Genomic DNA, 17,501 nt, shown 5'->3' with positions numbered 1-17,501 from the left:
TCATTTAAAGCAATAAAAATAATTTAAATTGAGAAGTGGAAATCATGGTCTCATTTGGAAAATGTGACAAGAGTAGACAGTAAGTCTCACTGAGACAGTATGAAACTACTATCTAATGTTAAAACTGTGTAATGGGATCAGTCGAATTGATAATGGGACTATTAAAAAATCTGGTCCTGGTCCCAGACACGGTCACATGATCAGTCTAATCACAGCTGTGTTATTCTCACTGTGAGAGATACATAGTTAATGATAAATATTGTAAAGACTCTGAGAAGTAAGTATTTTAAAAATACTGCAGCTCTGTGATCTTGATTTTTTTTTATTTTTATTTTTTATTTTTTTCTTTTTCTTTTTTTTTTTATTTTTCTTTCTCTTTCTATCTCTTTTTTTCTTTCTCTTCTTTTTTTCTTTCTCTTTTTTTTTTTTTTGTTGTGATTTTTTCTTATTATTTTGTTTTTTATTTTTTTGTTATTTTTTGTATTTTACATTTTTTTTAATTAAAATGATATTAATTATAATCTGTATTCAGAAAAGTAATAATATTTGATAATACTCTCTGTTGAATTTTCAACAAATGAGCACTATGTTATGATATTATGTAAGTGAGAAATGATTTCATGATCTCATTTAGTATCATTTTCAATAATGAGATCAGAATGAAAATGTGACTAAGAATTCAAATATATTCTTTATCTGAGACTAGATTTTTATTTGAAAAGTGAATCTGAGATCTTTAATATTTGAAATAACAGGATTTGAGATCAATGTAATGAACACAAATCATGATCAGAAGTAATGCTTTTAGACAACATGATAACTGTAAAGTTTGATTCTGATCTCAGACACAGTCACACAGTCAGTCTAATATCTATTCAATCAATTAATTAATTAATCAATTAGTTATTGACTTACTAATATATAAACTAGAAATCATATTCATTAAATCTCTCTCATGAAAGAGAATATCATTCAATATTAAGAAACAGAGCTTGACTGAATTATAATTATATTTATTCATGAAATGAGAGAAGTTAAGTGAATTATCTTTACACTTATTTCTCTATATTATGTTATGCATGATCATCTACTGAATCTGCTGATTTTACAAGAGAATTCTGATAATTACACTATTATCAGACTGTCAGCAGTTTAAAAGACAGTATTATATAACATTCTAATACAGAATAGTGATGAAAATGATGATTATTTAGTATATAAGTCTCATATAATAAGATATTTACATTACAATTGAGATATCTTATTTCTTTAGATAGAATAGATAGTTGATGAATAGCAGCAGTTATACTGAGTAATAGATAACTAGCTTAATAGTATTGATTTCACTGATAGAACAGTATATAGTATCTCATAGTATCTTAATAGTATTCTGAAAATAGCATCTATTAATTACACAGTTACTAAGTAGTGTTATAATAGTATTAGAAAGTTCTGCATCATCTCAATACTATCTTAACATTTAATATTCAGTGACATGTCACTGAATATAATAGTGAAACATGTTCATACGTGTCACGCTCCCGGCGGCGCCAAGGCCCCGTTGCGGTTCCACACGGCTCATCGCTTTCATGCGGATGATTCCATTCATCCCGCAGGCTGACTGAACCGGTTTCCAACCACTCTATGACATCATTCGGATATATCATAGAAAGATCCGATTGATGGATATGAGAACCTCACTTCTATATAAGGTCAGCAGATTACTCTTTCTTAACAATGAGATGCTGCTGAGGTATCACTTCAGCTATTCTTGCTCATGAAATGAGAGAAGAGTATCTGTTCATTGTCTATATAGAATAGCTAGATGCTGACTTCTTATCAAAGAAGTCAGTGATTTATTTCTTTTACTTCTACTGAAATATACACAAGAGTTACTGTGTGTCTCATACAATCTTCTTAGTATACTAAGTATCATATCTGTAATATTCTCGCAATAACTCTGTAGCCTACAAGCTCACTATTCAAGCAAGATAGTCAAGCTTACTCATACAGCTTCTCAAACAACTATCTCTATGTGTTATCACTGACTAGTCACTGCTTCAGTTTCAGCACATTACAATTCAAATCACTTAACCTGATTATACATTTGAATCAGTTGAGCTCTAACAGACTGATATAATCTTATACACTCACACTGAGACTGATCTGATCTCACTCTCTGAAAGAAACACTACATTATTCTCTAGAGTGTATACATCTCTATCTCAGCAGAAATCTGAGATTTCTGAATCTGCTGTGCATTTTGATATAAGCTCTTCAACTGCTCTATCACTGCTGCAGCCTCTACACATCTACATCTATTATAAAGATAGAGAGATTAAGATTGAAGATTCACTGAGATACAAGAGAAACATCTTATCTGAATTTCACAGCTTTATCTATATTCTTAAATGGAAATTCCGCCTTAATCTGAGCCAGTATAATACTTATGAGATATAAGTAATATATGCTGTCAACCTTCTTGAAGGCATCTCTGTGACTACTTGAGTCATCAAGAAGAGAGAGCTTGAGTATATCAATGCTGTCATGACTTAGAAAGAATTCAAAGACTTTCTACTGAATTAAATTGAAGATTATCATAACTGCAGCTTCACAGCAGCACAGCAGTTCAACTCATTATATTAATGAGATAATAAGAATTCTTCTGATTTCAATGCAAGATTTGAAGAATATTAAGAGAAACTGACTGATGATTTGAATTAATTAAAAATACAGCTTTATCTTACAAAGCTGACTCATAAGATGTGAATAATAATATTATAATATCAGAGTTCATTAATTAATCACACTGAGCTTGTTAATCTGACTTTCTGAATCTATTTGAATAATCAATTCTCTGAGAAAAAGATTAACAAGATCTCTTCTAAGTAATCAATGATGAAATCTAAATAATGTCATGATGACTTCAGTATAGAGAAAGTAAAGAAGAATTTCAAGTATTCTGATTCTTCACTCACTGTAAAGAAATATTAAAAAAGATTTGACAAAGATCTCTGTTTCAACTGTGAAGCTGATAATCACTATATCAGTGATTGTAAGAAGCTGAAGAAGAAAAGAAACTGAGAAGATATCTTCTCAAAGTTAACTTCTCTTCTGACAAATATATCTGTGAAAGATAAAGAAGAGAAAGAAAAGAATTGATAATTCTTATATCTCTGAGTTCATATTACAATTACAATGTATACTCTGAATGAGAAGATATCAGTGAGATGTCTACTTGACTTCAGAGTAGATATTAACTTCATATTCTATTTCTTTTCTTTGATGAAGAATTGAAAGAAGATAGATTTATCAGATTATATGAAATTTACTGATGAAATAAAATGTCACTGTTTTGACATAATTCAAGTGAAGTGTGTGATCACAGACTCAGAAGAAATCTTCAAGAAAAGCAGTCTGCTTCTTCACACAGTTAATATTATAGATGAGAACATTATTCTAGATCTTCTGTAATTGAGAGAAAATAATTCTCTCATTAACTGAGTCACTTAGATGTGACAGTACTATCTCACTGATAAAGAGACAGTGATAGAGAAATCTGAAGAGTTTCATCAGAAGAATCTTAAGAAAAAGATTGAGTTGATATACTGTGTAGCAGGTGATTGAGACTTGAAAATAGATGAAGAAGTCATCATTCTCACTGCAAGATTAGCAGTAGTATTCATTATTAAAGACAGATGTACATGATGTCTCTTTACAGATTTTAAGAATGTCTTTTCAGAAAGAGAAGCAGTGAAGTTTTCTGATATCAAGATATGATATAAGATTTATCTTAAAGATAATGTAACAGTGCTGTACAGATCTCTTTACAACTTATCTGTAAAGAAGTTAAATGTTCTGTGCAAATATCTTAAAAAAGTGCAATCAAAGAACTGAATATATTCATCAAAGAGTCTGACAGAGATGTCTATACTCTTTGTGCCTAAGAAGAATGATAGGCTACATCTATATGTAGACTACAGAGATCTTAATAAGATGATGATTAAGAATCACTATTTATTACTGTTAATTAATGAGATGATTGATTGATTATCTGAAGCAAAGATGTTCTCAAAGATTGATATACAGAATATCTATCATAGAATCAGAGTTAATGAAGATGATGTTTGAAAAATGACTTTTTATACTAAGTACAGCAATTTTGAATATCTTGTTTTATCTTTTAATCTTTATAACACTTCAGTCATCTTCCAGGTCTATATAAATGAGGCACTGCAGGGCCTTGTCAATGTCTTCTGCATAGTATATCTGAATAACATTTTAATCTTCTTGAAATCAGAGAAAGAACATGATACTCATGTTCAAGAAGTGTTGAGTTGCTTAAGACAGTATTAACTCTATACAAATACTGAAAAATGCTCATTCTACATGCAGGAGATTGATTTCTTAGATTATATTATTGAAGTGAATAGCATTTCAATGAACAGGAGCTGAGTCTCTGTCATTGAGAACTGACCAGCATTGCAGACATACTGTGAGATGCAGATGTTTCTAGAATTTGCAAATTTCTACAGATAATTCATCTATACATATTCACAGATTACTGTCTCTCTTACAGATCTGTTGAAGAGAAGTGTGAAAGACAGGAAAACAGAACTGTTTATTCTCACTCAAAACACTGTGCAGATGTTTGCAGAATTGAAACAAGCTTTCACAGATATCACAATACTGAATTATTTTAATTCTGACTTACTCAGTCAGTGTAAGACTGATGCATTCAGAAATGAGATCTATGAAATCTTTTCACAGTTAACACTGAAGATCTTTCAACATTGAAAGAATCAGAGAATAATTATCTCTGAGAAAACAGACAATGAATTGTCTGTGAGAGAAGACTTTTTCACAGAATCTATAAGATATTATAAATGAAGATCAGTGATCTTCTTCTTCAAGAAGTTATTACTCATGCAGAGAAGATATGATACTCATGATCAGAAGATGTTAGCAATTATTAAATTCTTTAAGATCTGATGACATTATCTTCAGAGTAGTAAGTACTCAGTGCAAGTTCTTACTAATCATGTAAATCTGTGTTACTTCTTGACAACAAAGAGCTTGACAGAACATTAAGCCAGATGAGTGAAGCTGCTTTCAGAGTATAATTTCTATATCTGATACTGTTCAGATCAGCTTAATTCTGCTGACACACTGTCTAGACAGTCTGATTATAATATTATTGATGCAGAGAAGAATTCTATAAAAGAATCTCTGTTATTACTGCAGAAGAAGCTGACTGCAGAGAATTGAAGTTCTCTAAAGCTTGAGAACAGTGCTGAAGAGGCAGCTGCACAACTCAGTATAGAAGATGAAAGAGAATCTGAGTTCTCATGAGAGATTAACACTGAAGATCATGAGCTTCTCATATCATATCTTACAATCATTGAATTGATAAAGAATGAAACAGTCTACAATCTTTCAATCTGACTACTTTTGAAATTTATTAATAAGTTATAGAAGAGGAATGTCTCTACTGCAGCTTGAATTCAAAAGTTAAAGAAGAAAGAATCTGATTTGAACTTGAAAGAGACAGACTCTGAGCAGGATGATACTGCTAAGAAATCAAGTCACTGATAACTAAAAGAATGTGAACTTCTACTGCTGAATAGTTCAGTCTTCATCTCTTATAGCAGAGCAGTGCATCAGAAGTTATTGAGAATTCATTATAATAATTTTCATTCAGAGCACTTCAGATTAGAGAAGACTGAGAAGCTTCTAAAATATAAATATACTTAAGACAAGCTCTGAACAGATGTTAAAGAGTATATTAAAACTTATAATATCTGTCAAAGAATAAAGATTCTGCAGTATAAGTAATACAGTGAGTTGATATCACTGTCTATTTCAAAGAACTCATGATAGAATCTATTAATAAATTTCATAGTTGATCTGCTGAAGTTGATAAGAGTCAAAGAATATAACTTAATTTTAATCATTGTTAATCACTTCACAAAGATAGTCAGATATATCTCTACTTATAAAAAGATTAAAGTCTCTGAATTGACTGATCTATTTTTAAATATCATCATTTATGATCACAGTGCTCTGAAATTATTAATAATAGATTGAGAATTCCTCTTCATCAGTAAATACTGATTGACTTTTTACTATCATCTTATAATAAGATGTCTTCTCAGTACTGTATTTCATTCACAGACTGATGGTCAGACTGAACATCAGAATCAAATACTAAAATAGCATTTTTGAGTGTTCTATTCATATTATCAGAATGATTGACTTAAACATCTTCTAACTGCTGAATTCATATATAACAATGTAAAGAATGCAATCTTAAAGATATCTTCTTTCTATACTTGTTATGAATATAATTTTTCATTACTCAGTGACATCACAGATAATATTTCAAAGAGAGAGATAGACAGTCAGAATATCAGACAGATATAGAGAATAAAGTATTTCTCAGTATCAGAAGTAAAAGTAAGATTGAAACTTTTGAATAAAATTCATGAGAAGATGATGAGAAGCATTCACTATGTTCAGAAGTAGTAGATAAAATACTATAATTAAAAACATCTTCTGATGAAGTTCTTGATAGAGAATTAAGTGCTACTTTCAGCAAAGAATATCAAGATAATAAGATTATATAAGAAGCTCAGTGAGCAGTGACTAGAATCTTTTCTGATAATAAGAGTGATGAGTAAGCAGACATATGAGTTGAAATTACTCACAGAATTGAAATCAATTCATTCTATTTTTCACATTTTCTATTTGAAGCTCTATAAGTAATATCTCAGAGTGAAGCTGTCTTGACTGAATAATATTGAGATTGAGAATGATACTGAATATCTTATAAAGAAAATATTGAATAAGTGAACATATTACAGTAAGCTTCAATATCTTATTAAATAAGAAGATTATTCATTGTCAGAGAATTTATGAGAATTACTTAAGCATTTAAAAAATACTGAGAAAGAGATTGTAAGCTATGAGACAGCTAGTAGAGACTGCTCTGTTATATATCAGAGATATTGAGTAAGAAATACTGCTTAAGACTTCTTATTTTTCTCAAAGAGTTTTTTAAAGATGATCTCACAGTGATGAGCTGATGTCTTATAAACTCTGTAGCATTCTTCTTCTATTTTCTCTCAAAGAGTTTTTAAAAGTTTAATGAGACTATACAAGTGTAAAATTTCTGAAGCAGTTAATAAGAAAAGAAAGAGATATTTGAAATTAATAAAAAGATTAATATTAATCAATTCGCGGGCTGCTGCTAATCTAATGAGATCACAGTCTGCTGAAAAAAGTAAAAAGAGAGAATCTCAGAAACTACTTATCAATAATCATATCTTTATTAAACTCATTCTTTATCATTGAAGTCTTCAGTATCAGTATCTTTATCTGCTGAGAGATTAGTACTGCAGTACTGCAGAGAAGTATACTGCAGAAGAGTATAAAAGATGCTGAAAGTATTAATTTATTAACTTACAAAGCATCTCAGTCATCTGCTTCAACTGAAGTGAGATCTTCTTTAATTAGTAATTAATCTCTACAGTGCTTTTAACAGCAGCATCAGCTGATCTCTTCTTGAGATCAGTTATTCTGAGATGTTTTTTCATCTCAGAGATTCACACTTTTATCTTCTTTTACAGATGAGTAAGAGAGATCTTTTCAGTCTTGATAAAATCTGTCAATACTTGAAGCTCTGAGACTCTTACTCTGTACTGCTTGAGCATCTGAGCTTCTTGTCAGAGCTGACATGATATCTTCTTATAGAGTAGATAATACTTACAGAGAGACAGAAGTCATTGTTACAGATATAACAGAAATAACAGAAGTAAGAGAAGAGATAGATGTATAAGATCTTCTTCTTCTTCAGCTGCTTAATACAGTGCAGACAAGTAGCAGTGCCAGTCAGAGACTGCACTAAAGCCTTCTCACAGAGAGAAGATGAAGAAATCACAGAATTCTACAGACTCAACTCAGCAGCATTCTGAGCAGGGCTTGAGTGTGTCATAGAAGAAGAACTACAGATTGAGCTTCTCAGAGTCACTGTCTCTGAAATCAAGCTCTCTTCAGAGTTCTCTCTGAATGATCACATGAGGTCATACATCACTGTGCTGGTTGAAGAGAGAAGCAGTGTTGCAACAGCGGTGAGAAGAGCAGGGAATGAACTGGACACAGACACACTGACTGGCAGAATCACCACAGCTGCAAGAGAAGCAGAAGAAGGTGTGACAATGAGAGCAGAGCTTCTACAGCTCATTGACACTGTCTTCACCTTCAACCTGGCTTTCTTGACAGTCACAGAGACTGCTGCTGCATCATGAAGACATTTACTCACTAGAAAATGTCAGAATAAGCCCTCTACTATTCTTCAAGAATGATACTCTCATGCACTCACTATTGCAGATAAGGGAAGGGAGAGAAAAATATGTCATGAGAGAGGAGATCTTTCAAAAAAATCCTGTCACTACTGTTAGCTTTGCCTCTAAAACACACCACTTTTGCAGGGAATTTCATACATAGAATGAAATATGTTGAGAGATCTGTAAGTCACTTGTTAACTACATTTTTCCACATTTCAAATCAATATATAAGAAACTCACTTATCACATGTTTGGTTTGAATGAAGATGGAAAAAGAAAGATCTACACAGTCAGCAGAAAAACTCATCTTTGTGTCACATGCAGTACACACACTGTCAATCAGTTGATAACTGTTACTATACAACAAAGATAATTTCTAATCTGATAATCTTGAGAGCATAGAGACTATGCTCTTAAAGAAGAGAGTATTATCATGCTCTCAGCTATATCAAGGCCCTGTTGCAGTTTCACATGACTCATTACTTTCATGCAGATGATTTCATTCATCTCACAGGCTGACTGAATCAGTTTTCAATCACTCTATGATATCATTCAGATATATCATAGAAAGATTCAATTGATGAATATAAGAACTCTGCTTCTATACAAGGTCAGCAGATTACTCTTTCTTAGTAATAAGGCATCACTGAGGTATCACTCTGGCTATTCTCACTTATGAAATAAGAGGAGAATATTCACTCATTATCTATATAGAATAGCTAGATGCTGGCTTCTCATTAAAGAAGTCAGTGATTCATTTCTTTTACTTCTACTGAAATATACACAAGAGTTACTGTGTGCCTTATACAATCTTCTTAGTATACTAAGTATCATATCTGTGATATTCTCACAATAACTCTGTAGTCTACAAGCTCACTATTTAAGCAAGATAGTCAAGCTCACTCATACAGCTTTCCAAACAACTACTTCTACGTGTCACCGCCGACTAGCCACCGCTTCGGTTCCGGCACATTACAATACGGAAAGAACATAGAGTTAATTTACAGTGATTACACTGTGAATTCATTATTTCACCTGTGTCACGTGTTACTGATTATAACACATGTTTCACTATTATATTCAGTGACATGTTACTGAATATTAAATGTTAAAATAATATTAAGACAGTATAGAACTTTCTAATATTATTATAATACTACTCAGTAACTGTGTAATTGACAGATATCATTATCAGAATACTACTAAGATACTATAAGACACTGTATACTGTTCTGTCAGTGAAATCAATATACTATTAAGCTAGTTATCTAGTACTCAGCTGCTATTCATCAACTATCTATTTAAAGAAATGAGATATGTTAATTACAATGCAAATATCTTGTTATCTGAGACTTATACATTAAATGATCATTATTTTCATCACTATTCTGTATCAGAATGTTATACAATACTGTCTTTTAAATCATCAGCAGTTCAATAATAGTGTAATTACTAGAATTCTCTTGTAAAATCAGCAGATTCAGTAGATAATCATACATGACATAATGAAGAGAAATAACTGTAAAGAAAATTTACTTAACTTCTTCTATTTCATGAATAAATATAATTGTAATCTGATCAAGCTCTGCTCTCTGATATTGAATAATATTCTCTTTCATAAGAGAGATTCAGTGAATATGATCTCTGATTTATATATTAGCAAGTCAATAACTGATTGATTGATTAATTGATTAATTGAATAGATATACTGAACTGAGAATATTATCTTATTATAGAAAAGTATTGAATAATGATCTGATTTCAAAACTGAGAGCTTATTTCAATTAGTGTCATAGAATTCTTATAGCTTATTAAGAAATAAATAAAGTAATTCAAGCTTGAAGAGATTTATAAATTATATACTGACTTTCTCTAATATCTGACTTAATAATAGATGATTAAAAATCTTCAGAGTTATATAATCTTTTATTAACTTTAACTTAACAGAGTAGTTCAGTGAATTATTATTTTTATCTTCAGCTTCTTCATTTATTCTTAACAGATTATTAAACAGTGCTGAATAAACTGAATATAAATCTTAAATCTTCTATATCAGATATATATCAGAGCTGTCAAAGAAATCTCTTAATATTAATTATAAAGTTCAGTGAAAGCTCTTCTGTAAGAGTAGTATTTTTTTTATATCTTAATAATTTATTCACTGTACTAGATTCTTATAATTCTGATACTTATTCTCTCTTATCAGAATATTGCAGTTGTTAAATACTATATATTCTTTAATCTGCTTAATATAGTATAAATTAATATATATATTCAGTTATTTCTTTATATATCATATAAACTTTGCTTTTTTTGTATAATCACTGATATATATAATGACAGTACTCATAGTTGAAGCAGAGAATGACTGATAACTAATAACTGAATCAGCTTGAGATGACTGAAATGTTACTGCTACTCTGACTACTACTTTAATAAGAAATTATAGTTATTAGCAGACTCTCAGTATAATTTGATAAGTCACTTCAGAATCATTTTCTCTTGATAATTAAGATACTAATAGATTATTACTTCTTATAATAGCTGTATAGATCTGAATAATAAGATCAATGAGTGATTAATTTACTGCTGAAAATGCTATAAAAATAATCTGCTTAATTACTGAACTGAGTCATTTCTCTCTAAGCTTATATCACAAGATAAGAGATATAATGATTGAGACTCAGACATGCTTCTGAAGTTAATACTTCTTAAGATGAGTGATTAATAACTGTAAATAATTTCAATTATGAGAAAAAGAAAATGTCTACAATCTTTAAAAGTATTCTAGCTAATTATGTGATGATAAGACAGAGCAGATCAGCCCCGGTAGCCGAATAATTAATACGGCCACCCGGTAGCGCCTTGGCGTGGAAAATCAAGGCGCGTGGGTTCGAAACCTGCAGAGAATACATTAAATTTGAAACTCAAGCATCTCAGATTTCTAATAAATACAGAGGTGTATAAATTACTTCAATGAATCACTCTATATTTCTCAGCTGAGAAGTTATTATTGTATGTATTTAATTATCACTTCTTTGTATTTTTCTATGTTCTTATTATCTTGACATGATCTCAACATCTGTATTTCCTTCTATATAATCAACACTTAATCTGTATTTAACATTATGCAAGGACTCATTATAAGCTTCTCTTGCATATGAGTATAATGAACGAATAATAATAATAAATAATAACAGAGCAGATCAGTAATAAGTGTGAAATTTCTAATATTTCAGTGAACTCACTATAATATATAATACATATTTCTTAATTTATAATAAAATATTATATATTTTATTTTACTGTATTTTATTTTCTAATTGAATTCATATTTTAATTAATTTTAACTATATTATAATAATTTTGAATTATATTATACTACAAGTCTTGATATTTATAGATTATAAATTAGAAAATTAAAATAATGAATATTTATTAAGATATTAACATTTAAAGTTGATTGTAATTGATTTACAAAGGTGAGTGTTAGGTGGAAATAAGTATTAAGTGATTGATTACATTATATATAATACAGACAATTTCTTCATTATCACATTCTTTAAGTTCTCAATTAACAATTCAATATTGAGTTTATTATCATTGACAGATGTGAATCTGTCAATATATAAAGAGTTTATATAAATAAAAACAAATATATCAGCATCTGTATTTATATAAAATCATGTCAGAAAACACAATCAGATACTTACTGAGAAGAAAAGAGTCAAGAGTATATAAGAAGATAAAGAAAATATATTATTTATAATAATATATTCTGATAATTATTAGAAAAACAAGTTCAGATCACATTTCATAACATATTTCACTTACTGCTAATAAACTGCCTGATATGAGTACTACAATAACACTTGTTATAAGAATAAGAGATCATTATCAAGAACATATATAATATGATAAATAAATGAATAAAAATAGAATATATTGAATAGAAAGAGAGACAGAAATCTTGTATAAAATAATTATATTTAATAATGACAATGATAAGAATAATGATTAGAGAATGAAAATATTAGTGAATAAGTAATGTAAAATAGTGAAAGCTTCTCTGAGAAGCAGCTTACATCATGATTATATAAATATAACTGAATTTGATGTTAAAGAATGTAATTCAGAAGAATGTATAACTGCTGAATAATAATACAGCTGCTTCTGAATATACTTATAAATGTAAAGAGGTTATAGCAGTCACCAATTAATTTAGTATAATATATATAAAAAGCCGGTGTATATCTGTAATTATACACTGACTTAAGCAATTTTTGAATCATAGAAGATTATATTATTCTAACTTATTAGAATTTATAATATGAAAGTTATATCTCAGCTTCTACAGATATCTTATCTACTTAGATAATTCTCAAGTGAACTTATTTATCTTATCAGAATACTCTTTTCACTGAATCTTAAATCAGAGCTTATAATCTTACTTCTCTAAGTTAATAATCTTTTTAATCTGATATTCTCTTTCAATCTTTAGTACTTTATAAACAGAGTGATAAGTTATAAGTACTGAAGAAATATCTAGATACTTCTACATATTTTAATACTTTCAACCTCACTCTCTATCTATCATGAAGATTGAACTTGCTTGTAAAACTAAGTGTAGATGAGAATGTCATCAGTTCATTAACTAATCAAGATTAATATATCAATCATTAATTGAAAGATTATATAAAACAGAAGTTTCATTTATTAATAAAGATATGTAAATCAGTGTTATATATTTCTAATAATATTATTAAATATCTTAATATTCTATTCAGAGACACTACTATACAGTAAAAGATATTAGATTAATTATAGAGTATTTAACAGAGAAATACTTCTCTTATAACATTTATCTCTAACTTCAATATCAAGATTCTAGAAGCAGATAATTAATCTTGAGAGAATTGAATGAAGATTAGTATACTCAAGAAGATACTAACTTTTAAACTCTTATAAGTTCTTTATAGTATTGATAAAGACTTAACTTATGAAGTCTTTTATATACAACTCTGAACATTGAATAACTGTCTTATCAAGCTTAAGAGTATACAGAATAACAGTAGAAGATATTATATCTCAGTCACTTATATATCTGTATTAAAGAATAATAATGCGGATGTTCTGAATTAAGTAGACATAAATATCTATATATAAGTAAGTCTTCACTGTCTGAACAGACTTCTGAGTTTCTGAGATTATCTCTGATGAAGCTGCTGATCATGCATTATACTAGTCATTGTTATATTAAATAATCAGTTTAAGTATTTAAATAGTAGATATGATTGAAATTAAGAGTGTATAACAGTTAAGTATTTCAGAATATATATAAGTGAGAATCAATTATCTCAGTTTGAATCATAGTTATCTATTCAAATGAGAATTGAAATCAATATTGCACTTCTATTCAGGTGCTGCTTGCTAAGATTCAGTGTATAATAATTGAGTAGTTTGAAATGTATACAAATGAGAATTCAATTGTCTCAGTTCAAATGATTGTTATCTATTCAAATAAGAGTTGAGATTAGTATCACGCTTCTATTCAGATGCTGCTTGCCGGGCTCATAACTGTTGAATTGATATCTTGGATAAATGTGTCGGAAACATATGAATTTCATGTGTATCAAGATCTGCTTCTTATATTATCTGTACTCTATCTATTATAGCTAATTGCATACAAAATATAGAGCTATTTATAGTAAAACAAATGTGCGAGCCAAGAGAGCTAGCATTAGTGAGTATTAGATGAGCAATTGTAGTAAGCTGATGATAAGAAAAATAGTAGTAATATGATGTTGATGGCGTTCATAGTGTATGACCTCTTATTTCCCGACAGCTCGTGTGCTACAAAAACATTTTAGAAAGCGGCGTGCGAGATCTCCTCCATCATCAACTGCAGATACCAAGGACACTACAAAGACCACGAGCACCACAGCCTATAATTGTAACTTCCAGCAGAATCTAATCGATCATGGCGTTTACCCTGATGGGTATGAATATCCTGATGGTTGAATACCAGCAATGCCAAATAACTGGGAGGAGATCAAAGAAAGATTATCTTGACTCTGACTCTCAGACCCTCTCTCTCATCATCAAAGTTCTCTGATGGGCATTTCCGGAAATTCAAAAGAGCGGATACACATGCGTCTAAAGAACAACCAGTCACAACATCAGTGATTCCTATCATTGAAGGCAATGTCAGTGATCTTAAATGCACTGCAGGAGGATACCTGTTTGGAAATCTTGCTCCCTTAACTGATGGCACACTGGCTCAGGCCAAACCAGATCACTTCTATGATGCACGTCCTGAGCAGCTCGATTGTCAAATCTGCAAAGAGCTTAGCAACCATATCATATCATCAACACAGTGTTATCTTCTGATGCTAGCAAACTTCTTTTTGGAAGCAAAAGGTCCCGATGGATCCTTGGCTGTGGCTACATGGCAGGCTTGTTATGATGGCGCACTAGGAGCTCGAGGCATGCACTCTCTCCAGTGATACCAACAAGATGAATCAGCCTACGACAATAACACTTACACTCTTGCGTCAACTTATCATGGCGGCACACTAAAATTATACACCACTCATCTCACTGAGCCTGAAGGCCCAAACCATTGTCCTGAATATTTTACAACCCAGTTCAAGGGCTGGTCAATGACCAGCGACCCACAAACCTTTCGGGAAGGAGCATGCGCATATCGAAATGCTCGAGATTGGGCAAAGGAAAAGAGGGATGGATTTATCAAGTTGGCAAATGAACAACGCCTGGATGCCCAGTCTCAACAGCATTGGGTGTCTCAGCAAGGGACGGCTTCGGATGAAGCTGTCACCTTAGACGATTCTGATGTATCAACGGTGTCTGATGAAGTTGCCTATCAGAATGTGCAATGGAGTTTTGCAACCCCAGTTGAAGATGCGGATGAAATATCTTCAATTCTTAGCAGAATGCCCAAAAAGCCCAGGCTGAATGCTAGTGTTCCTTTTGATGGTACAGCAGATAAGATTACAAGTTATCCAAACTGAGGATAATCTACAGTCAAACTAGTAGCTCTTGATAACACCAGTGATAATGACACATTCCACAGGTTTCGCCAATGAGAGGAAGGCATTATGGGCTAAACCGATGCCCGTGTTTCATTTCGGAGATGTAAGAATTAATTCTTATCATTTGGATTATTCTACATATGTTATATATACATCAATATTTTTGTCTCTCAGGGAATGAATCAAATTTTATGGAAACCTGTATTTGTTGTTCTCAAGGCATTTCCCCCCAAACTATAGACATTTACAATTAAATCCTTACCTAGGGCATTTCTTTCCGTGCTCAACGGCCGGAAATTTATGTATCCCCAGGGTTCAACCGGGCTCTGGAGCGGATGCGGTTGATTGTCTTCAAGTGTCAGCTGTGGCCATTCCATGTTGACTATAAAGAGAGAGCGGAGATCAGGAGAATGCAGGTATACAGAGATATGCGTCCAAACTGAAGGGTATCGACGAGAATGCTTTGCTCGCCGCAAGCAAAGCGCATGGTATTTATACGGCTTGGGAGGGAGCAGATAAAGAGCAGACGTGTGCCTAAAATGGAGTGCACAAAACACGACGCGACTGCAAGCCCAAAAGTAGTTCCCCTCTCAGGAGCAGAATATAGCCACGGCCATGTTCCTTGAAACCGTGGTGCGTACTATACCAACTTCTCCCCATCAGCCGTCTGCCACCATGTCAAATATTTTTCCCCTGTATAATCCCAGAGCAAGAAATACCTCTCTGGTTGGGCAAAGATCAAGCTCAAATGTCTAGACTTCGAAAGAAATGCTGGGCATAGAAGTCGAACATTGGACACAGCTTGAGCATATGAGCTTCACAATGTCATAGCATAATCTTTGCAAGCTATTTTTAGATTGTAGCCCCACGGTGTTGTAGATATGCTAACTATAGACACCCGGAATCATAGAACCAAGTTACTCAATCCGACTATTAATGTCGTCTCTGGCTGCTTCGATTATAGTAGAGAATCCATATCTGTGAGAAATTGCCTCAGAATGTCGCCCAAATTGTCCTTCTTGATCCAATACATCCCTGTCGCAAGCTCATATTTCACCTGTTCCACATCATCCTGCAGCACCAGCCAGCATGCAATGAGTAAGCCTTCAACCTCCCAACCAATGTGAACAGCAATGTCCGGGAAAACATCCAAACCACTTCCTCTGTCACACCCCTGCGCGGTAAATGAGCCCTCATATATGTCCTGCCACGCAAAATAGAACGGCGCTAGTGTGGGATATCGAGCCTCAATTATGTCCTCATCGACGTGGATCTCGTCAGGTGGGTTGTGAGGTGACCTTGTGTCATACCAGAGATACGATGTTTGCCAGTCTGGAAACAATCGATAATGATATTGACACTCTCTTCTTTGTGGCTCCACTCTGTGTCTCTGATCAACCTCTGTGGAAATATCAACAGTGCTATTGATGTCACCACAGTTAACAACTGTCAGTTGCAGTCCATATGCAGTTTCTAGGAAAAGGCGTTCTTCACTCGAACATTTCCATGATGTAACAGGATGATATGTATAAGAGCTTTTGGAGCGTTCTGAATTCGGGCGGGCTTTGCTGACACTGCCGCTCTTTGGATCCTGTGAGAGCTTGCTTCCCTGGTCTTTAACAGAAGATGGGTTCGATGACAGACCGGGATCGGACGGTTGAGCGGAGCAGGAATCGACTGCCGTCTGTCTCTGGTATATAAATACCCGTAAAGGCTGTAGTGGAGTTGTCATAGCTGAGGTTGTTGGACAGACTAAACTGGAGTTTGTCTGTAAGAGAGGCAATCTGACAAAAACTATGAAAAATCTCTTGGAGGATAACGTTGTTGTGTTGTATATTGTAATCTAACTACGCGAGTTTCACTAAATGGATAGGTTGGGGTGGCACGTGACTAGGGTAGGTGTAGTAATCACCAACACCCCCCCTTGCTACACCGTGGCCTATAATAAGCCGCCACCCGGGGCCTTCCCCCATCCTCAAATCTTTCAAAAATGCAATAATAATTAATTACATGAATCGGACCCTGATTTCCTCATTAGGAAAGGCGTCCGTACGGCAATAACCGTAAAAATCAAGAAATACATGCAAAATCCATTGATCCGCTG

General features: G+C 32.4%; 2 protein-coding genes across 2 annotated transcripts; one reads left to right on the top strand and one right to left on the bottom strand.

The window, feature by feature from the left end:
- Positions 1 to 14,168: 14,168 nt before the first annotated feature.
- On the top strand, positions 14,169 to 15,376 carry BDCG_03099 (uncharacterized protein; the record flags this gene model as incomplete). Its single annotated transcript, XM_045418695.1, has 3 exons — positions 14,169 to 14,344; positions 14,431 to 14,804; positions 14,871 to 15,376. The coding sequence occupies 3 exons, from the start codon at positions 14,169 to 14,171 to the stop codon at positions 15,374 to 15,376; spliced, it is 1,056 nt and encodes a 351-aa protein (XP_045275209.1).
- Positions 15,374 to 17,219, bottom strand: BDCG_03098 (uncharacterized protein). The gene has a single exon (XM_045418694.1). It carries the CDS (start codon positions 17,127 to 17,129, stop codon positions 16,356 to 16,358), a length of 774 nt encoding a protein of 257 aa, XP_045275208.1. The 5' UTR covers positions 17,130 to 17,219; the 3' UTR covers positions 15,374 to 16,355.
- Positions 17,220 to 17,501: the final 282 nt, after the last annotated feature.

The sequence above is a fragment of the Blastomyces dermatitidis genome (assembly GCF_000003525.1).
Source record: "Blastomyces dermatitidis ER-3 genomic scaffold supercont1.3, whole genome shotgun sequence".
NCBI lineage: Eukaryota > Fungi > Ascomycota > Eurotiomycetes > Onygenales > Ajellomycetaceae > Blastomyces > Blastomyces dermatitidis.
This window is presented reverse-complemented; position numbering and strand designations above follow the sequence as displayed.

Bases quoted from the DNA above. Each gene is read 5' to 3' on its own strand.
- BDCG_03098 (XM_045418694.1), bottom strand. From the start codon at position 17,129: ATGACAACTCCACTACAGCCTTTACGGGTATTTATATACCAGAGACAG.